Genomic DNA, 23,307 nt, shown 5'->3' on the forward strand with positions numbered 1-23,307 from the left:
CATAAGTATCACAAATCTAGGCACAGTAAAGTCAACAAGAAGACTATACTGTTTTGATTCAAAATGGTCTTGTATCGTTTTTTTATTTCCAATGCCCTTACATAAATACTTTGTTTTCCGGTTTTTCAGGATAAATATTATGCAAATAATAAGTGAGTCATTAGATACTGATACAGTAATTTGGACAGCCATAATAAATCTGATGTCAGAGTTATGTAGGAATAAAAAAAAAAGCACCAGCAATGAGGTTCGATCCAGAGACCCTGGGCTTCTGAAACTAAGCACTTTATGACTTGGTTACGGACAATCACAGCCATCCCTAAAACGGTCAAACACTAATTTCTCGAAAACGGTGGAGAGTTGCAGCTTCCTCCTAGCGTAGGTTGAAGTCCAGGCCGTGCTGTACCCAGCCTGTCGACATGCGCCAATTCGATGTGGGCAAGTGCGTACGGTTGCCTTATGAGCGGCATACCCGTTCGATACGGCATTCACCTCAGGGTAGCTGAAAGAAAGCCAGTTGGGCAGGCCGAAAAATGCGGCGGACCACACTGTAGCACACACTAACTGCTGACGTGACTCCACAACTTTGGAAACCCATTTAAATAGAAATCTGGGATTTGGCGGTGCTCCGATGAAGAAATGCTCTCAAAAGCGATAAGAATCGCAGCTTTTGAAAGAATAGCCCGCCCGTTATTCACAAAGAGCGGACAACGGAGAACCGTTTCGACCCATAAGAGCCTGATACTGAAGGAAATTTTCGTCGGCGGAGCGAGGTGGAAATGAATGTATTCAGTTGCTAATATGTGTCTCAGTTTCCTGGTTTGGACGCTGAACTGTTATGTGTGTGTGTGTGTGTGTGTGTGTGTGTGTGTGTGTGTGTGTGTGTGTGCTGCAGGGGCAACATGGTGTGACATTGTTGATAGTGATCCGCCTGTCTGATAGAGAAGTCAGACATGACGACACCTCATTCCCTATTCGGAAGGAGTTTGTTAGATTTCAGTATCATTACAAACTTGATCACTCACTGCAGAGGAACCATAGTATCGTCTTCAGTGAATCTCACAAGTAGCTATGGGAATGAGTAACAGTGCGACTTACATGCGTTTATTACCGTAAAGCATTGTTAAAAATTTTCTTACATGTCGAACACTGACTTAATTGTACGGATTATGTCCGCAAAAGGAATCTTTGATTGAGAAAGTATTTTAAGTATTTTAGAAGGCACACACACACACACACACACACACACACACAGACGGACATAACAGTTCAGCGTCCAAACCACGAAACCGAGACCCAATTAGCGACTGAATACTTTCATTTGTACCTCGCTTCGCCGACGAAAATTTCTTTCCGTTTCGGGATCTTATGGGCTTAAACAGTTCTCCGTTGTCCGCTCTTTGTGAATATGCGTCCTGAATGGAACCTTGTGCCAGTCAAAAAATAGGCAGCTGTAGCTGCTCAATGAATCATTTCAAGAAAAGATCCAGCCAGTATACCAGTTTATGTCCTATGAAGATTTGCTTAAACTATGCACCGGTACCGAAACGCAAAATGACGACGAGAGCTTCAACTTGTGCATTTGAAAACAGGTACTGAAACACATTCATTGTGGGGCAAAAATTTTACAAATAACAACGTAAATTACATAGTTGTAGGTGTATTCATCGAAGGCTAATCATCTACTCTGAAGAGCATGGTCGTGTTAGGAGTCGTCATACGGACGACCAGCAAAAAATTCGTGGAGTTATCTGACAGGAAACGCGTACACGCGGGGAGCAAAGAATGTCTCAGTTTGTTAAAAGAGATTCAGAAAATCACAACCATAGCATGTATGACGAAGAGAAAGGATGTCTCTAGGGTCCTGAGATTCCAGATCAACAGTAAGTTCTCAAACAGCTTTTTGTTTCTCGAACAGCCCACGGGTATACTGCCGGTTCATACTGTCCAACGGGCACAATATTTCGGCGATCAGACATGTCGCCGTCGTCAGGTGCGCTGAGGGCCGTCCGCCCTCAGGAGCTCAGTTCGTCAGCGCACCTGACGATGGCGACATGTCTGATCGCCGAAATATTGTGCCCATTGGACACTATGAACCGGCAGTATACCCGTGGGCTGTTCGAGAAACAAATACTCCGGGAGTAACTGAGGAATCACAGCTTCTTGTTTGTTACTGCAAACTTTAGATGCGTTTGTGTTGAAACAACATTTTTCGATGCGAAGCGTTCTAGAGCCTCTACAGATTAACCGATGCAGCTGACAGTTTTTAAAATGAAAGGCAACGAACTGTAATGGGCCTTAGAGAGAGATTTTTTTTGTTTTTAAATTTTAAATTTTTTTTAAATATTTTAATTACCGACATAATTTTCAAGTAGCTGTCTTTTTATATTTCGAGGTATTTTTCAAAATCCCATCGTTATGGCCTCCCCCCGCCCTTCGGAAAGCCATTCTAAATTAAGAATATTCTATTTTTATGGGTTTAAGAAATAGCCACGAGTCTGTAAAATGTTTCGCTCAAACCTAGACGTGCTGCGTGGCACATACTGTGACAAGGACTTCAGTCGCCGTTTTTAATTTGTTATGACATACAAAAATTTCATACATACACTAGTAAAGGTATAGTAATGTGGTGAAATCCTTATTTTACTAAAAACAATCCTTGTATGAAAAAAATACTAAACTTCACCTATTTTCCTTCATCTCGACCTCAACTCCGCCCCCCCCCCCTCACTCCATTTCCTTCTGTGTTTGGATGAAAGGTAGCAATTTATGTGTCTGTGTTTATGTGTGTGCGTGTGTGGGGGGGTGGGGGGGCGGGGACGGGGATGTGTATGTTTGCTGCTTCAGAACTGAGAACTGCCGCCTAACCAGTCATTCATATTTGTATTTTTGTGCTATCGTATGACTGAATTCTTGCAAGTCTTTTTTATAGAGTATTTCTGGTTTCTATTTAAATAAGTAATTGAAACAAAATTGAATAAAACAATATATGTAAATCAATCTAAATATGAAGATAAGGAAGAAACCGCCCGGATAATCGTGCACGTTATCACGCCGCTCCCAGGATTAGGGGAGGCGCGTCGATCCCGGATCGGGCCCCCTCAGTGGATCCACAGCGAAGGCCAGGGTCCCGGCTGGTCAGCCTGGATGTGGTTTTCAGGCAGTTTTCCATGTCCGACTAGGTGAATGCCAGGCTGGTACCAACGTCCTTACTCAGATACATGCTTCGCAACTGATTTGAAAACATTCTGACACACTCGCACGGGATAATACTGGACAGAGACTGGAGGCTCAAATTCCATCTCGGAGGAGCGGAAGTGAAGGGGGAGGGGGGGTGGGTTAAGGGACGGCAATAGGAAGGGCATGCGACAACGCATCTGGCCGGACTAACATTGCCAGATCCGTGTGAAGACACGGGATTAAACGACAAGAATAATAAAAAGAAGAAGAATAATGAAGATGAGGAATACAAAGACAGTCTTGCATTGGTTAGGAAATCTTAAGCACTGACGCTGAAGAAGTAATGAAAAGAATTACATTACATGATGTTTATTTTATTTATCAGTCAGACTGTTACAGTTGTAGGTTTTCTTTACTGTGTCAGCGTCTTCCCTTGTTTCCCGTCAATAATTTATCTACGTAACCAGTACAACCAACTTCCTTGCTAATCTGTGAACATATTCCTATTTCGTCTCTCTCTAACACTTTGCTGTCTGTCAATAAACCAAATTTTTAAGGATATTTTAACAGATTTCTCATTGGCCTGTTTCTGCTTGTTGAAAATGAATTCCACAGACTACTTTGTATGCCTGCTCTTTGCAGCGTCTATTGCTCCGTAAGCAATTTGTTCAATTAATTTGCAACTTAATTTGCAGCATATAATTGCAAAAGTTCCGAGTTTCTTCTTCAGCGAATTAACTATAATGCCCTGTTCACTTCGACAAACATATTTGCCCTAGACTCACCATTTCGGAAATTCTTTGCTCAATTCTACGCCAACATCGGTTGAAAAAAGCTTTGTTTCTCTGCGCAAATCTGTTTTTGATCCCCTCATTCCTCTGTTCAGCTTATGATACCTCGTTTACCACATCCGTAAATTCTCCAGCTCCATCTTCTGTCTTTCACAGTTGCGATATCAGCAAACATAACAACTTCTTTCTCCCATTATGTTTTACGTGATCCATCTTTGGCTTGTTTATTCTAAGACACATTTTGTTCAGAGTAGCCGGTTCATTCCATTTAACACTAAGTCTCGCTTCGAAAGACAGGGCCAGGACTCTGAATCTCCTCAATGTCTAGTCTTCTGAATTCAGCCTAGAGCTGATCCGGCACGTTTTCAATTTCTTTCCCTCCTTGATTAATTATTTAGTGAGTTTGTTTCTCAGATTTTCGCGGCTGATTAGATCAAATTTTAGTTTCCTCGTAGTTGTCGAACCTTTCTAAAAAGTTTAGCCCGTAAGCTACAGAAGAAGCTGCGTCAGCTGCTGCTGGCCAGGTCACGATTACTTTTGCATAACGCCGTTGCTGGACAGCCACACCGCTCCCAGTAGTCAACCAGCCTGTCTCCACTACAGATGGGTATTTCACAACGCACCAGCTATACTTAGCACGGCGGACGCTACCCTGTACAGCGATTTCCGCTCCTCACACATTCTCGTAAAGGGCGAAGAAAATAAATCACAACATGAATATTTTAAATCACGGAAAACCTAGGGGAGGCTTTTACCGAACAGTGAATGTGGAACAGCTGATTGTCATACTGAGAATAATGGTGGTATGCCTCTGTACAGGACCTAACATATCTTACCTTATTCTCGTCCACTCTCCGTGAGGTAAACGAGGAAAACAGCTGAACTGTAGCGCAATCTTCCACAGATACCGAATTTATACATTTACTAAGAGAATTTTGCGGGCGAATGTTGTTGTTGTTATGGTCTTCAGTACAGAGACTGGTTTGATGCAGCTCCCCATGCTACTCTATCCTGTGCAAGGTTCTTCATCTCCCAGTACCTACCGCAACCTACATACTTCTGAATCTGCTTAGTGTATTCATCTCTTAGTCTCCCTCTATGATTTTTACCCTTCACGCTGCCCTCCAAAGCAAATTGGTGATCCCTTGATGCCTCTGAATATTCCCTACCAACCGATCCCTTCTTCTAGTTGGGCCACAAATTTCTCTTCTCTCCAATTCTATTCACTACCTCCTCATTAGTTATGTGATCTACCCATCTAATCTTCAGCATTCTTCTGTAGCACGATATTTAGAAAGCTTCTCTTCTCTTCATGTCTAAACTATTTATCGTCCATGTTTCACTTCCACACATGGCTGCACTCCATACAAATACTTTCAGAAACGACTTCCTGACACTTAAATCTATACTCGATGTTAACAAATTTCTCTTCCTCAGAAACGCTTTCCTTGCTATTGCCAGTCTACATTTTATATCCTCTCTACTTCGACCATCATCAGTCATTTTGCCCCCCAAATAGCAAAACTCATTTATTACTTTAAGCATCTCATTTCCTAATCTGATTCCCGCAGCATCGCCCGATTTAACTCGACTACATTCCATTATTCTCGTTTTACTTTTCTTTATGTTCATCTTATATCCTACATTCAAGACACTGTCCATTCCGTTCAGCTGCTCTTCCAGGTCGTTTGCTGTCTCTGACAGGATTAACATGTCATCGGCAAACCTCAATGTTTTTATTTCTTCTCCATGGATTTTATTTCCTACTCCGAATTTTTCTTTTGTTTCTTTTATTCCTTGTTCAATATACAAATTGAATAACATCGGGGAGAGGCTACAACCCTGTCTCACTTCCTTCCCAACCACTGCTTCCCTTTAATGCCCCTCAACTCTTATAGCTGCCATCTGGTTTCTGTACAAATTGTAAATAGCCTTTCGCTCCCTGTATTTTACCCCCGCCACCTTCAGAATTTGAAAGAGAGTATTCCAGTCAACATTGTCAAAAACTTTCTCTAAGTCTACAAATGCTAGAAACGTAGGTTTCCGTTTCCTTAATCTATTTTCTAAGATAAGTCGTAGGGTCAGTATTGCCTCACGTGTTCCAATATTTCTGCGAAATCCAAACTGATCTTCCCCGAGGTTGGCTTCTTCCAGTTTTTCCATTCGTCTGTAAAGAATTCATGTTAGTATTTTGCAGCCATGGCTTATTAAGCAGATAGTTCGGTAATTTTCACATATGTCAACACCTGCTTTCTTTGGGACTGGAATTATTATATTCTTCTTGAAGTCTGTGGGTATTTCTTCTGTCTCATACCTCTTGCTCACCAGAAGATAGAGTTTTGTTAGGCCTGGCTCTTCCAAGGCTGTCAGTAGGTCTAATGGAATGTTGGCTACTCCCGGGGTCTTGTTTCGACTCAGGTCTTTCAGTGCTCTGTCAAACTCTTCACGCAGTATCATATCCCCTATTTCATCTTCATCTACATTCTCTTCCATTTCGGCTGGGTCCGCTGGCGGTCCCTGCGCAGTGTCGGAGCGTGTGTGGAGCTGTCCGATCGCTACGAGCTTCGTTTATCAACGACCCAGGACGTCAAAGTTCAGTGGTGTCTTAAGTACCCAAGCCACGTTCGTTGATGTTGTGTCATTTGTTTCGGTGGTTCGCTGTTCGGGAGCTTTTCCTGTGAGCAACACCGAGTGGTTACAGTGGTGAAATCGAGCCGCTGTGCGGTGGAATTAAGTATATTGGTTCACTACAATTCAAATGCACCAGCGGGATTTTCTGCCTTGTGGCTGTTAGTGTTCTTGTTACCTGCCCTGGCCACTGACGTAAATTCAGGCAGTGTTCTTTTTTGATGGAGTTAACTATCTTACCTTATGTCAAATTCAAGTGTACCAGCGGAATTTTCTGCCTTGTTGCCGTTAGTGTTTCAGTTACCTGCCCTGGCCACTAACGTAATTTCAGTCAGTGTCCTTTCCTCACCTGTTGTCGCTGTCCAACACGGTGTGTAGTTTTGACAGCTTAATACATATTTCAGTGTGGATAATCACGTCCGTAACAGTTTGGTCTTTGAGTTTTCATGTACCGATTGGTGGTTAGCAAGTCGTTTGGTCGGTTGGTCTGTGACTGTCTCTTGGTTGGGTTACCGACGGATCGAGTGTAGTTGGGCCCACAACCTGTCTCACCTAAGTGAACGTTAATGTTCCGAGGGCAGCCCCCCCCCCCCCTCCCAGAGGCGTCGGAGTGCCGTTGTCTATACTGTCCTTTTCATGGGTGTTTAGTGGTCTGTTGGTAATCTATTATAGGCAATGTATTTAAAAAAAAGTTACTGTGTTTTATGTAAATCAAGGTCCTTCAGCCCCTATAATTAAGTTGCAATTCTGGCAAGTGGATATCTTGCTGAAAGTTACTGTTGTGCTAGCTATTCATTTAGCGCGCTGTCAGCCACCTAAATCTTAAAGGTTTAAGGTATTTTGACTTTTGGAAAATCAGTTGTGTGCCTTCAGCCACTTAAGACCTTATTCTTAAATTTAGTTATTGTCGTTGCGTTGCCTTTTCATTTAGTGTGCTTTCGGCCACTTAAATCTTAAAGGTTTAAGGTGTGTGTGTGTGTGTTACTTTTTTATTTGTAATGTTAACTGCGTGTCTTCAGTCACTTGAAATTTGTCTTGTTGATTTTTAAGATTTCTTGTTTGGAGGCCTTCAGCCGTGAAAGAATTGGATTTTGAAACTCGTAGTTGTAAAGGTTCGGCTATGTGCCGTTTTGGTTTAAATGTGTTATTAAACTACAATAAATTACAAGTTTGAAGTGAAGCTGACCGCCACCTGATTTGGCCCTTTCCACGATCATAATCACCTGTTCTGCCCAGCGGGTTTAGAGATCGTTTCAGTCCACATTTGATATTTGTCGATTACAGCGCCGTTTACCACGAATGAAGAACAATGTTTTGAGAAAATCGTACATATTTTTTGGCGTAGATTCCGAATATGCAGTAAAAATAGGGGATCCGATTTAAAAATACAAATTTGACGCTACCCACACGGGGGTGGTTAGGAGTTGGCCGGTTGTACCACAGACAGGTCCGTTTTACTAATATCAACTGTTCATCCAACATTTTTTTTCATACAATGCAGTGTTTTTGAGGTATTTAGTTACCTCAGGTTAAAACAAACATCCTGTATCTTCGTTAACTGTTTCTTCCACCTCATTGCTAGTTAATACTCATCATTTTGAGCTACATATGAACGATTTTCAGATGCATTTATCAGTCGCGCCTTACTACATCTATCATTTTTTGCTCAAGTTGAAGGAGTACAAGGTGTAATAAGATAATGCTTGATATTGACTGGAACGATGTGAATCAAAATGCAGTCAGTACCCTTAACGTAGTTTTACAGTGTCGGAACTGGTGATATTTCTTTTTCGAGTTGTTTTGTTAATACAACTGTAATACGTACCGGCTGAGGGAGCTCAACGTCGTCCATATTGGTTCCTGACAAAGTCCTGCGTTCGGCGTCTTGCCAGCCTGCACAGAGGGCGTTAAATATGAAGCGCGAGCGACGTCAGTGAAGAAACACTAGACTGAAATATTCAACGTGCGTGCTTTCACAAACACGACACATCATAATCAGATAATCAATTTCACTTTTGAAGTCTCAGTTTGCTTTAATGTTGGAATGGCGGTTAGCACTAATAGTTGAATTTTAAGGTAGTCCCATCGAAACGTGAGTAGTTTCTTTAATAAAGTAGGAACGAAAGCGTTGTCAGTCAGATAACAGAAATGCTACCGTCATCATAAATGTTACAGATTACTATTGCTACAAACAGTGGTTTTGTTCTGAACTACTTCACAGCTAACTTCGTTCAGTAGATTTCTTTGCCTGCAAATTTCGAATTGGCTGGATTTATTTAGCGGGAATAGCTATCAAGAAAATATACATTAACGCACAAATGTGGAACTATGAGGGATGTATGGCAAAATATGTTCTTTAAAATAACTTTCTGTATTATCAGAGATTTCAGCTGTCTCTATTTTTATGTAGAGGAAAACTGGAATCTTCTGAAATTCTTGATTACATACTTAATGATAGAAAAACCGCCTGCCACAAAATTCGACGTTTTATGTATTTAGTCTGGTACACCGTATGCAGCACAGTGTGCCAGATGGTATTAGATTTTATTTAAATGTAGTGCTTACAAGGAAAAATGAACTTGTTTGTGAACAGATATATTAGTACTGATGTATTCAATTCTTCATTGGGAGCTTTGGTGCTGTATAAATTATTTAATAGATCTTTCAAATGCATTTATACTCGTATTTTACGTCATTTTAAAGCCTCTCACAACCTTTTTATCCCATGAAGCCTTAACTTTCTGCTACAAACTTGCATTAATGGGTAATGTATGCAAATTTTCTTTTAATCTTGTGCTGTGATTCTGAATGTCACAGTTTAGTCTCACACTATAGGTGCCAATAACGTTTTTTATACTGTGTATTAGTATGTCCATACCATATGTGCATGCAAATGATTGATAGCGACTTTAAACAATGATTTACACCGACTGTCTATCGCTGAGTAATGGCTCTCTTCCGGATTGTGAGCTTTTAGAGAATTTTGGCAGAATATGTGGCCATATTTTAGACATATATTAAAGTGACTATAGGAAGAACTCATTATGGAATGCTCATTTATGCAATCTTTTAGTTCCCTTGAAGAAAGATAACAAGATTCAGTGACCTTGGCACTGATGTGTTCGATAGTTTGTCCCATTTTAAAAGAATTTGTTAGATAGAACGTCAACTAGTCCACAGATAATTTGAACGACTCTTCCGTCGAAATAATGCGGAACGAGTCAGTTTACAGGACATGTATACATAATCAGTGTTAACATTAATGCAAATACATGTTTGTACTCCAATTCCACTTAAAAACAAGCTTCTTTAATAAAACATCGTCTTTGTAATAGAACAATTGTACAGAAAAATGATTTCAGGTTAGATATAAAAGTTAAAATTCTTTGTTAATACTGTCTGCAAAATCATCTTGTTGTCGCCCAACCTCCCGTTTCATTTTCAGTGAGTTTTGTTTCCTGAAAGTACAGTTTCGCGTTTTGTTGGCTATCAGTGACTCAGATTGCCAGACGTTCCCGATTCCCCTCTCAACGCACCGTTCGCTGCTTCCACAACTATTGTAGTTACACCTAAACATCGATTTATTAACACTTACTTGACCTTAAATTTCTTCAATCGACCGCGCAGGGTAGCCTCGCTGTCTGAGGCGTTTTGTCACGGTCCGGGAGGCTTCCCCCGTCGGAGGTTCGAGTCCTCCCTTGGGCATGGGTGTGTCTGTTGTCCTCAGCGTAAGTTACTTTATGTTAGATTAAGTAGTGTGTAAGCTTAGGGACCGGTGACCTCTGCAGTTTGGTCCCATAAGGCCTTACCAGAAATTTCCAATTTTTTTCCTCAGTGGTTTGCATTGGTTGTCAGTCTTCCGTGTTACTTTTGCTAATGAATAAGATCCGACTAGCACAGCTCCATTATTCACCTACTTCTTAACTTTATTTTGATAATCACAAATATCTAACCTTCTTTTGCTTGTCACCATATGTTGCCGCCTTGTAGGTTTCGCACATTATACGTCAAAGTGCGACTGGTTGCAAGATCTGCGCTTCTCTTTGAAATATGTCGTCCTTTTAAATCACACGTGTTCAGCATTGAGCTCTGATGATGCTGTAGCAGGTGACTGAGTTTTGTACATTTTCGGGGAGAAATTATTCTTACTTTTCCACGAAAAATATTTCGATTGTACTGCATAATAAATGCGGAATTTCTGCAAGCATAATTTATAGAACGGTAGCTTGTGGGACAGGGAGGCCCATCAGAGCTGAATCGATCGACGAGCTTCGAGGGGCAGCAAGGGTGTGGTTTCTAGGCGGTCTCGCACAGATTTCAACGCAAAAGCCGTATTGGGTACCCATCGCCATTTCCGAAACACAAGACACAAACAGCTAAATACGAAATCACAAGAGGTTAGACCTGCATAATTAGTGAACACATGGAACAAGAGATTCGATCGTGTGTGAGAATAAATAAATTATAGTGTGGTCAGAACGAATCGTATTAGATTACAGAAATAAAGCTATTCTTAAATGTATGATGGGCGAACACAATAATCCCCAAATTTCCAACTATTATAATGCGAGAACCAGACCTACAAAATCCGGAAATGTATATAATATAAAACAATTTCACATAATGTCCCATTCTGTGAGCAATAAGTGGAATTAAAAAAAAAAGAAAAGGAAAAAACAGGAGATGTTTAAGAATGAAATGTAAAATCTCGAAACCCTGAATAAATACACCTCACCAGTGCCTGTGGAGGCTGATTCTTTGTTATGCTGAATTATTTTACCAGCAGATCTACACAAGCATGAAGAACTTTGCAAGTACAGCAAACATTTCAGTGAAGCTGAATCAATCTTTATACACCTCTGAAAAACAAAATTCTAGTTTCTCTAGTCCTTGTTTTTGCATTTCACGTTGCAATATTTTTTCTTTTATTTTGTCTTACTTATAATGATGTACATTGAGTTGCTCAGTTAGTGACAGTTAGATGATGCTAATGTCATTTAACATTATTGAACAGAGTGCTGGAATTTGTATATTACATCTTTAAAGGGTAGACATGTCCGCCCCAGTAGCTGAGTGGTCAGCGTGACGGATTGCCGTCCTCCGGGCCCGGGTTCGATTCCCGGCTGGGTCGGAGATTTTCTCCGCTCAGGGACTGGGTGTTGTGTTGTGTTCATCATCATTTCATCCCCATCCGGCGTGCAGGTCGCCCAATGTGGCGCCGAATGTAATAAGACCTGCGCCAAGGCGGCCGGACCTGCCCCGCGAGGGGCCTCCCGGCCAATGACGCCAAACGCTCATTTCATTTCAAGGGTAGACATGTCCACTAAGATTTAATTTAATCTTTTGATTTATGTAAATCACACACTATCAACCGAAGTGCATGTTATACAGGTGTATTTTATTAAAACAGAGATAAGCAATAAGCGTTTACAGCACTAGTTTCATTATAAAACACATTAAACATCTGCAAGCAATGTCGCACTACATTTTCATTAGTGGTGTCTTACCCTAGTAGCGAAATTCGTTGCTAAATCGCAGCTCGCACATTTCAGTAACACTGAAACCCAGGACTAATACATATTTTAATATTCGATTTCAATATTATTCCCTTTTTCCCCAGTTGTCTTCTGCAGCTCGTGTTATCTTACGTAAATTACGTTTGAGATCCCTCACTTTACTAATTTTGTACGAAGTTAAACGCAGTATAACAGATTGATCAGCTTAAAACTTTCATTTTAAGTTACAGTATAACAGATTACGGAAGTGATAAATCATTTGAAATATGGTGCTCTTAGGCTTTATACTGCCTTGGTCTATTTCTATAGTATTTGCAAGACATTAATTCGATCTCAGAACGTTGAATTTACGAGTATATGTTGAGGAATTTTCCCTCTATTGGCTGTGTGAGGCAAAGTTGTGTTGACGGCGGCTTAGAAGTCCAAACTGATGAACGCGTGGTGGGGCTAAGCTATATGCTGGCGGTCGTTCATCTGGTGCAGGAGAGCGAAGTACGTGTAGGAGCCCTTCAGCAGCTGGAAAAGAGTGAAAAACAATTCTTTTAGTGCGTAACGTATTGTTGACGTTCAGGGTTATTAAATTTCAATCATAGGACTGATAAAATTCGCAGATCACATTGCTGTCCACAGAAAATGTAAGGGAGAATTACAGGGCCTATTGAAAGCAATGGACAGTCTAATGAGCTCAGGACATGGAATGTGTTAGCTCAGCAACAAAATAACGCACGACAGACGAAGAAAGGACGATATGAGAGGCAGGACAGCGACCGCCTCTGGGCGTAGAGTTCTAACAGCAATTCACCCCCAACGTAGGCCTCCCAGTTTAAAAAATCTACTTTACCCAACCCGTAGTAACGAAGAAAGATTGGGTTTAACGTCCCGTCGACATCGAGGTCATTACAGACGGAGCACAAGCTCGGATAGTGTCAAGGACGGGGAAGGAAGTAGGCCGTGCCCTTTTAAAGGGGCCATCCCGGCATTTAGGGAAAACACGGAAAGCCTATATAAGGATAGAAGCCCTCCCGAATGCGAGTCCAGTGTTGTAACCACTGCGCCACCTCGCTCCGTACCCAATCCGAGACAGAGATGTTGTTGTCCATACACTTCGAATTTCTCACACGAGTTGTAGGCCCCTCCCTTTTATGTCCGTTGTTTAATCGAAAACAGTAGAAATCGGAGTATACAGACGATTTCACATCGCCAAAGTTTCGTTCTTAATGTGGAACTCCTATGTGACAGAGGCTATATTTCTTCTAAGTATTGTCTCATCCAGTAAAAGAATCTATTCATATCAGCTTAATACCTGTTATGTCCTGTATCAGAGGACCAGAATATTAAACTCATGTTTGCTCCTGACGCAGTGCTAAGAGCATGATCTAACATAGGGTGCCTCCTCACTTTCGAACTCTGGTAAGGTAGTCGAATGTCTCATCACCAATAAGTCTCTTATTTTCAACCAAATAGCATCACAGATGAGTTGTAAATATCAGATCAACACGATGTGCCACTTTGTACAGTCGGTAATACAGCTGAGTTTACTACTCCCTGTGTAGGTGGGAGTAAAGATTTCGCCCCAGCGAAGAAACGCCTGATTACCGCTCCAACTCCCAAACCATACCCATGCCATTTGCTTCCTCACGCCTGAAGGCACACCACCGATATAAAACAGATTATTAATTAAAATGATCATGAAAATCCCTTTGCATGGTGAGCAGTTCTTTTCCTGCAGTCGTATTACACTCGCCAGGTAACACAAATGGGACTCGCCGGAGGCAGCATGTACTTTTCAAGGAACACTACTGAGAAAGTTTACGGAACAGACATTTGAGGCTGATTGCAGGGGGATTCTACCGCTGCCAACATCCATGTCGCGTAAGGACAATGAAGATAACAAATAAGAAATTAGCTCTCGTATGGGGGCATGTAGGTGGTCTTTTGTCCCATCGCTATATTTGCGAGTAGAATACGAAAGGAAATTACTAGTAGTGCTACAAAGTAGCCTCCGCCACGCACCGCGAACTATGCATGTAGATGTACATAGATGTGTATTTAGTCTCCTATTAAGGTGTAAGTCCATCCATTTATAGGCACAAAAATCTCACGGAAGAATGCTGTTTTGTTATTTACCGAGAAAACAAAAAAAATGGTTTAAATGGCTCTGAGCACTATGGGACTTAACATCTGTGGACATCAGTCCCCTAGAACTTAGAACTACTTAAACCTAACTAACCTAAGGACAGCACACAACACCCAGCCATCACGAGGCAGAGAAAATCCCTGACCCCGCCGGGAATCGAACCCGGGAACCCGGGCGTGGGAAGCGAGAACGCTACCGCACGACCACGAGATGCGGGCGAGAAAACAAAAGACGGAAGTTCTGTTGCTGAGTGTCTCGCAGTAAAAACCTTCGTATTAGCATCTAATTTTCTCACTACAGTCACTTAGAGAGACGCGTGTGAGAGGCTGTAATACATTTACCCACAAAACATATCAAAAGCGGTTCAGAGCTCACCTCTCAACGCCCTTTTCGCCAGAGTATCGCTTACGTACCATATTCTCACGAACCTTCCAGTCCATTTTATATAGCGTTTGAATCCACCGGATTCTGATGAGTAACGGATGTCCCCCGCCAAGTCACAGGCCCATGCTAATTGTCACGAAATCCTCTGGGACGGCATTGTTCCATTTGTTAGAAAGTTGTCTATTCCCCCATCCGTCACTGGCTATATAGAGAGCTATCAACGAGAAAAAAGTAGATTTTTTTTTACCTTTGGTACTGTTACTAGGGATTTGTAATCGATGACATAGTAGAATAGTTGCAGGTCTGTTTGGCTATGTCACATTTAATAGTTACATTTATTTACATTCACCTCCAACGCTCAGCATTCCTCAATCCTCTGCAAATCTCTATAAATCACTGGTGTCACAAACCTGCTATAGACAGGAGCCAAAATTTAAATACGTATTCCACGAACAATTACGCAGTCTGGACTATGTCGTGGCAGTGTTATCGCCTTCTTCCTTCCGTTTCTAGTCACACATGCAATGATAGGGTAAAAACGAAGCTCTATCTAAAATGAAGGTCTCTATATACACTAATTTCCTCTATGGTCAAGGAAGCCTTACTGCTACAGCTTTACTATACACTATACAATGCACAAAGAAAATCTGACACATCTGCAATTCATCGACATCGAATCATTGTCCATAAACACACTCTATGAGCAAAACTATCCGGACACATGGCTGAAAATCTCTTACAAGTTTGTGGCGCCCTCCATCGGTAATGCTGGAATTCAGGATGGTGTTGTCCTACCCTTAGCCTAGACGACTACTTCCACTCTCGCAGGCATACGTTCAATCAGATGCTGGAAGGTTTCTTGGGGAATGGCAGCCCATTCTTCATAGATTTCTGCACTGAGGAAAGGTATCGATGTCAGCCGGTGAGGCCTGGCACGAAGTCGGCGTTCCAAAACATCCCAAAGGTGATCTGTAGGATTCAGATCAGGAATCTGTGCATTCCAGTCCATTACAGGGATGTTATTGTCGTGTAACCACTCCTCCACCGGTCGTGCATTATGAACAGATGCTCGATCGTGTTGAAAGATGCAATCGCCATCACCGAATTGCTCCTCAACAGTGGGAAGCAAGAAGGTGCTAAAAACATCAATGTATCCTTGTGCTGTGATAGTGCCACGCAAAACAACAAGGTATGAAAGCCCCCTCCATGAAAAACACGACCACACCATACCATCACCGACTCCGAATTTTTCATTTAGCAGTACACACGCTGGCAGATGACGTTCACAGGGCGTTCGCCATACCCACACTCTGCCATCGGATCGTCACATTGTGTACTTTGATTCGTCACTCCACACAACGTTTTCTCATTGTTCAATCTTCCAATGTTTATGCTCTTTATACCAAGCGAGGCGTCGTTTGGCATTTACTGGCGTGCTGTATGGCTTATGAGCAGCCGCTCGACCATGAAATCCAAGTTTTCTCACCTTCCGCCTAATTGTCATAGTACTTGTAGTGGATCCTGACGCAGTTTGGAATTCCTGGGATGTCTGTCTGTTACACATTACGACCCTTTTCAACTGTCGGCGGTCTCTGTCGGTCAACAGACTAGATCGGCCCGCACGCATTTAAGCTGTACGTGTCACTTTATCTTTCCACTTCACTATCACATCGGAAACAAGGGACCTAGCGACATTTAGGAGTGTGGAAATCTCGCGTGCAGACGTATGACATAGGTGACACCCAATCACCTGACCACGTTCCACGTCCGTGAGCTACGCGGAGCGCCCCATTCTGCTCCCTCACGATGTTTAACGACTACTGAGGTCGCTGACATGAAGTACCTGGCAGAATGTGGCAGCACAGTGCACCTAATATGACAAACGTATGTTTTTGGGCTGTCTGGATACTTTTTTTCACATATATGTCCGTGTCCTAATCTCCATTGTCGTATTCCAGTGATCACCACTCTATAGATGTGCGACGGCATAAGGGTATCATAGTCTTCGCTGATAGCATAGTGTTCCTTTTTTTTTTAATTGGGATACCTCCGTAATACAGTTCTAACAGTAGGCCGTATCACAGAGCTTCCAACACACTATCCATTGAATTATTTACATTCGGCAAAGGTGGCGCAGTGGTTAGACACTGGACTCGCACTCGGGAGGGCGACGGTTCAATCCCGAGTCCGGCCTTCCTGATTTAGGTTTTCCATGATTTCTCTAAATCGCTCCAGGCAAATGCCGGGATGGTTCCTTTCAAAGGGCACGGCCGACTTCCTTCCCTGTCCTTCCCTAATCCGATGAGACCGATGACCTCGCTGTCTGGTCTCCTTCCCCAAAACAATCAACCAACCAACCAACATTCGTGCAACAGCCTCACACCTCCACGATGAATGCAAAGCAAGTGCAACGGAAAGACTTAATCGCAGCATTGTTCATGCTTCCTCCAAGTGCTCCTCTTGAGTGGACCGACCATGATGTTGTATTCCGTCTTGAACAGAGCACATCCACGTAGCAGCACGCATATGCGTATTGTAGCTATTTATTTAGAAACAAACCCAGTACCTACACGCTTATCCGACTATCGTACATTTATTTATTTATTTACACGTCAAGTTCCGTAGGACCAAATTGAGGAGCAAATCTCCAAGGTCATGGAAGACGTCAGTACAAGAAATTACAACATAAAATTAATAACAGATAAAAATAAAATGTTTATGTAACCGCAGAAGTCAAGCAATAAGTTTAAGTAAACGCAATCAACAATACAACAAGAACCAGCTTAATTTTTCAAGAAACTCCCCCACAGAATAGGAGTGACCCATGAGTAAACTCTTCAAAATTGATTTGAAAGCGCATGGATTACTGCTAAGACTTTTGAATTCGAGGGGTAGCTTATTTAAAATGGATTCAGCATTATAGTGCACACCTTTCCGCACAAAGTCCGATCCAAAAGCAGGTTAGATTTCTGCAGAATATTAACTGAGTGAAAGCTGCGTATTCTTGGGAATAAGCTAATACTGTTAACAAGAAATGAAAGTAAGCAATATACGTATTGAGAGGTCAATGCATAATACCTAGACTCGTGAACAGGGGTCGACAAGAGATTCGTGAACTTACACCACTTCTTGCCCGAACCGCCGTTTCTGAGCCAAAAATATCCTTTTAGAAAGGGAAGAGTTACTCCAAAATATAATACCATACGACATAGGCGAATGAAAATAAGTAAAGTAGACTAATTTTCGTGTCAAACGATCATTCACTTCAAAAACCTTTCGAATAGTAAAAAATGGCAGCATTAAGAATTTGAACAAGATCCTGACCGTGGGTTTCCCACGACAGTTTACAATCTATCTGAACACCTAGAAATTTGAACTGTTCTGTTTCACTAATCATATGCGCATCCTGTGAAATCAAAATGTTGGGTTTTGTTGAATTGTGTTAGAAACTGTAAAAGCTGAGTCTTACTGTGATATAACGTTAGTTTATTTTATACAAACCACGAACTTATGTCATGAACAGCATCGAGAGCCAATTAACCAACTAATACGGGCCACACCAAATCAATGTCGATGTTTCTTCCAGCAGCAGTCGTTATTTTAGTGTGTCTAACATCTCGATCCAAATTGTAGTGCCAAAGTCTCCAGGTGACACGCCAAAAGGAATAGTGGAAACTCGCTTCCTACACTGCCATTTCTTAGAGGGTAGGTTACACCCCCTTAAAAATCAGTGCAAGTCAATTTGAGCCTGACATACTCTACTTTAACTCGGCGACCTGTCAGTCCTCAGTATTTGGGCTGCTTCCCTTAAGATTCTCGCAAATGAAGCTGAACCCAACATAAGCATTCGCATTTTTCTTCAGCTCCTTCCAGATGCTTACTACTAGGTACTTTACTCTATTTAACGCTTCCGATGACAGTGCATTGGATTTCTACTCCTATCAATGTGCAGTAGATTTATTTACGTTCAGTCCAACTTCCATTCCCACCATAGAACTTCCCATCTGCTTGCAAACAACTTTATCACCTGCAGACATTCCACATATAAAACAAATACGCCGTGAGCCACTGTACAGTACTTGGGACAGGGTACATCGCACGAGTCTTGTCGGTTACCTATCCATCTCAATCTCACGCTCTGATCGAGTAAAGAAATTATTGTCTGTATACTTCCATACATCCCCCTAATCCAGCCTTATGTTCCCGGAGTAAGTAAGTCGTCTGTTCTAGAGACTTTTTTTTCTTGTTACATATTCAAATGGAGTATATCAACCTGTATGATCCTAGCAGCATCCACATGGTGCTTCTGCATCGCTGATCAGTCAGGTAACACGGATAGATGTGGGCCCACAGGACTGGCGGGCAGCGGCCACGCCGTGTCGAGTTATTAGGTCAACGTTACTCTTCACCTGTGTCTATCATTTCACCATAAACGGACGACGACTTCAAATATGTAGAGGAAATTGAGAATGTACAGTGTGGTACGAAGGTGGGGCTCGCTAAACGGGGTGGGGAAAACTGTGCGACCAGCATATATACATATATATATAGTGGCTGTTGACGACTAAGTAGTGTCCCCCCTACCCTCCATCTCTACACCCTACATCTCCTTTCCCAAGCTGGCTTCCATCAGTTCCCCCTCCCGGATAATGCCCTCTCTCCCTCCATTTATCTTTCCTATCAACTCTGATCCTCAACCCCCCCTCCTTTCCTCCGTCCTTTCCCTGGGCTCCCTCTTCCTCCCCCCTTCCATCCTGTGTTTTCTCCCCGTCCATCATCTCCTTTCTCTCCCCCCCCTCCCCGAGTCCTTTTGTACTCCCCTCCTCTGCCTTCCCCAATCCCTGGCCTGTCTGCTCAGCACCCCCCACCCCTCTTATGGATCCTCCTCTTCCATTGGCTCCTTTCCCCCCTCCCCCTTCACTTTTCCTTTCCTTCCCCCCCCCCCTTTTTCCCGTCATCTGACCAGTTTCCCCCCACCTGCTCTCGGGTGTGGTATGTCGTATTTGTGCCAACTTTTAGCGCAGTGTTTAAGTGAGTGTTCGGTGTTGTGCGTCCTTCCACAGTGTTGCGAACGGAAATCATGCTGTCGCTAGGTGTGCTTTTTATATCTCTTGCGAACAGACCCCAGACTGTCGCCGTGTTTTTTTTAATTGTCTGTCTATTGTTTTTCTGCTTCCTGTGTGTTTTATTAGCTTCATCGACCCTGTGTTTTATGTTTTATGCTCCAGAATTTTCTGCCATTTTTACCTTTAAGTCGCCGATTTTATCGCCAACTGTTATTATTTTTTATTATCTTCATCTTTTTAAAACAAATTCTGTAGGCTGAAGAGCGGCGTAATAAGCTGCTGCCAGCCCGCCCCCTTTAGGGGGAATCGAAACTCAATAAAGAAAAAAAAAAACGACTAAGTACGCACGTTCTGTCTCGACATTCTCGTCACTGACAGCAACGGTGTTACTGCATCAATACTCACTATGCCTGGCGTCGCTACATTAAAATGTACAACTCAAGAATCATCACAGGGCAGTTTTCTAATGCAACAAAGTGCCGCGAACACAAATGGTGTGCAGGAAGTGAGAGTAGATCTGAGGTATTGTTTTGCTAAAAATAGTGGGAAAATTAAGATGGAAATGCGTTGTTCGTGGTTTTGGTCACTCAATCAATCTAAAATCGATGAAAGTTCGTTTCAAAGCCGTATACCTGCTCCAACAAGTTTTGGATACAATACATGTAGAATTAAAAGCATATAAAAACAATTATTTGAGAAATGATAGTGCATAGTTTCCAAACGCCAGTCAGTGACATTTAAGTTCAATGCTGCTGCGTGTGGTACTCCCTACCACCATTAAGAAATATTCCATACATCTAGAGTCTTTCAAGCCATATACATGTATATAGACCCGTAACTGATTTCGAAATGTAATCAGCTATGAAAAAAAATATAGCCCTGCCAGCGAAACATTGTAATCAGATATCTGCAGCACAGTTAGCATACGTCTATCATGACCATTTAAGTAAAGCGATGCTGTGTGTTGCTCCGTCGCACCATTAAAACTACAGTCTTCAATGCCATACATTTGCTAGTAGGTCGCCTCCTGATTCCGAAATCTAATTTGTGCAGGAAGAAAAAAATACCCAGTAATCCAGAGGTGCAGTGGAATGAGATGCGTGTATCTAAATCTCTAAACAAGTGTCTGGGTTATTGAAGGACAGTGATGCAATTTGTGGTATTCTCATCCCTCATTAAGAAACGTTCTATTAAAACTATAATCTCCTGCACCACATGCATCCGATACTGATTTCTGACATGTACTTCCCTGTGGTCATCATTTAGACAGGATCAGACTCCAACAGTCTATGTTGATAGTTATAAATCAGAGCCTGAAGACCGGGTTCTTTTTAGCAGAGGAAAACGTAAACGTTTTCTCAAGTATTGTGTACTCGCACATATCCATTCTGATTATCTGAATCGATAAGGTAGTTGTCATCTATAGAAAGTCCACTGCAATAGTACAGGCTGTTAATCCATTTCAACATAAAACAGTCATGTTTCAGATTTCTTTTTTGTATTCCCACTGTATCCATACCAATTTCTCCTAATATACACCATGCTCCTGAGAATGAAACGTATCTCTAGACTGCACACAATATCAAAGTACTGACATATGACATCATTCTATCATCCAACATGTAGTGACTCTTGGCCATGGGCAGCACTCATATTTTGTTTTTCTCTCTGGAACACACTTCAGTACGGAGTCGAATCGCTACTAGCTTAGTGGGGTGTACATGTCGCAAAGCACTTGTTACTGTACCATATGGAGCTGTGTAGCACAGATCTTAACAGTAGTAGTCTACTGGAAGGCGAAATTTTGTTTTTTATTCTCACGGGAGACTGCATATGTTGACAGTAGGGTGATATTTTGTCACTTCTGTGCTTGAACACTAAGAAAGCACGACTCTTCAATGCCCGTCAGGAGGTGTTGAGATCACTATGTACGTTACATCGTTTACGTTTACATCTACTTCCGCTGAAGAGAACTTGGTTTTTTAACTTCGATTTATAGCTATGAAAATGGACTGTTCGAGTTTGATTCTGTCTAAAGGCTGCCGATACGAAACTACAATTCAAAATTCAGTATCTGACATATATGGTGCTAGCGACACTGTATTTAAACAGTCCTGACAGATGTTTGGTAAGAATGTTACAGACATCTGATTCCATTTTTTCGCTAAATGGGCAGTATTTGGCCGGCAGCAGTGGCCAAGCGGTTCTAGGCGCTTCAGTCCGGAAACGTGCGACAGTTGCGGTCGCAGGTTCGAATCCTGCCTCGGGCATGGATGTGTGTGATGTCCTTAGGTTAGTTAGGTTTAAGTAGTTTTAAGTTCTAGGGGACTGATGACCTTAGATTTTGAGTCCCATAGTGCTCAGAGCGATTTGAACCATTTTTGGGCAGTATTTGCATCATTAGCTTATTACATTTCGAAATCACGATGGAGTCTATACGCAGGTATATGGCGTGGAAGAGGCTAGTTTATTGTATCCTTTGAATTCCATACTTATAGATCCAAAACTTGTTGGAGTAGGTATACTGTTGTGCAATGAATTTTCATCGATCTTAAAATGACTGAGTGACCAAAATCACTAACAGGACATCCCCATCTTAATTCTCCCAATAGCTTTAGTAAAATCATACCACACATCTACTCACTTCATGCAGACCATGTATGTACGGGGCATGCTGTGGCCGAGCGGTTCTAGGCTCTTCAGTCTGGAACCGCGCGACTGCTACAGTCGCAGGTTCGAATCCTGCCTCGGGTATGGATGTGTGTGATGTCTTTAGATTAGTTAGGTTTAAGTAGTTCTAAGTTCTAGGGGACTGATGACCTCAGAAGTTAAGTTCCATAGTGCTCAGAGCCATTTGAACCTTTCTTTTCTTTTTATGCACAGCATCCGCCCCCCCCCCCCCCCTACTTGAACGAGCCCCACCTTCATACCACACTACACATTCTCCAATATCACTATACTTTGAGGGCAGTATCGACTGTAATCCCGACATAAACAAGCATAGACCTGTTTGTGGTTAAATGATATGTTGTTATGCACAGTAACAATGATTCGGCAGCTCGACACTACATAGTCGCTGTCTACCAAACCTGTGATCCCCCAGCTGTTCGTGCTGGTAGGATCGTACAGGTTGGCATACTTCATCTGAGTATGTAAGAAGAATTGCCTCTCCTTCAGACGGATGCTGCCCTATTGCATATGTCTCGGCGACAGTGTCGGACTCATTCTGCTACTGTATATCGATGACACTGCCGCTGGCATTCGCCTACGGTCTCACAACGAACCTCTTCTGGGTGTCCACTAGCAGGTACCCGCGGCACAGTTGCCGGCTTGCTGTAGCTCTCGCACAGTCAGGTTGACGCAGAGACTCAGAAATTGCTTCGCCATCGCACTCTACAGGCTTTCTGCAGACGCCTCACCATCTCACTGATGCTGCCCCTCCGTCACACGGCGCTGGGCTACTGCAGGAGTCTCTGTCACACTGCTGGATGCAGTCTGCTTGTGTATTTATATTATACTGCTGCTAGCACTGGCCTGCCGTCACACCATGAAACCTCTTCTGCGTGTCCAGTACCCTGTCTACGACATAAGGCTGACGGCTCTCT

At 42.4% G+C, this 23,307-nt stretch overlaps 1 protein-coding gene across 1 annotated transcript in view; it reads right to left on the reverse strand.

Annotated features, from left to right (window-relative positions):
- Positions 1-11,928: 11,928 nt before the first annotated feature.
- The window catches only part of LOC126188827 (uncharacterized), a 165,655-nt gene continuing 154,276 nt past the window's right edge, over positions 11,929-23,307 (reverse strand). The window contains exon 8 of the mRNA XM_049930440.1: positions 11,929-12,631. Coding sequence (XP_049786397.1) covers positions 12,563-12,631 — 69 coding nt within the window. The 3' untranslated portion in view covers positions 11,929-12,562. The remainder of the gene's footprint in view (positions 12,632-23,307) is intronic.

The sequence above is a fragment of the Schistocerca cancellata genome, chromosome 5 (genome assembly GCF_023864275.1).
Source record: "Schistocerca cancellata isolate TAMUIC-IGC-003103 chromosome 5, iqSchCanc2.1, whole genome shotgun sequence".
NCBI classification, from domain to species: Eukaryota; Metazoa; Arthropoda; class Insecta; order Orthoptera; family Acrididae; genus Schistocerca; species Schistocerca cancellata.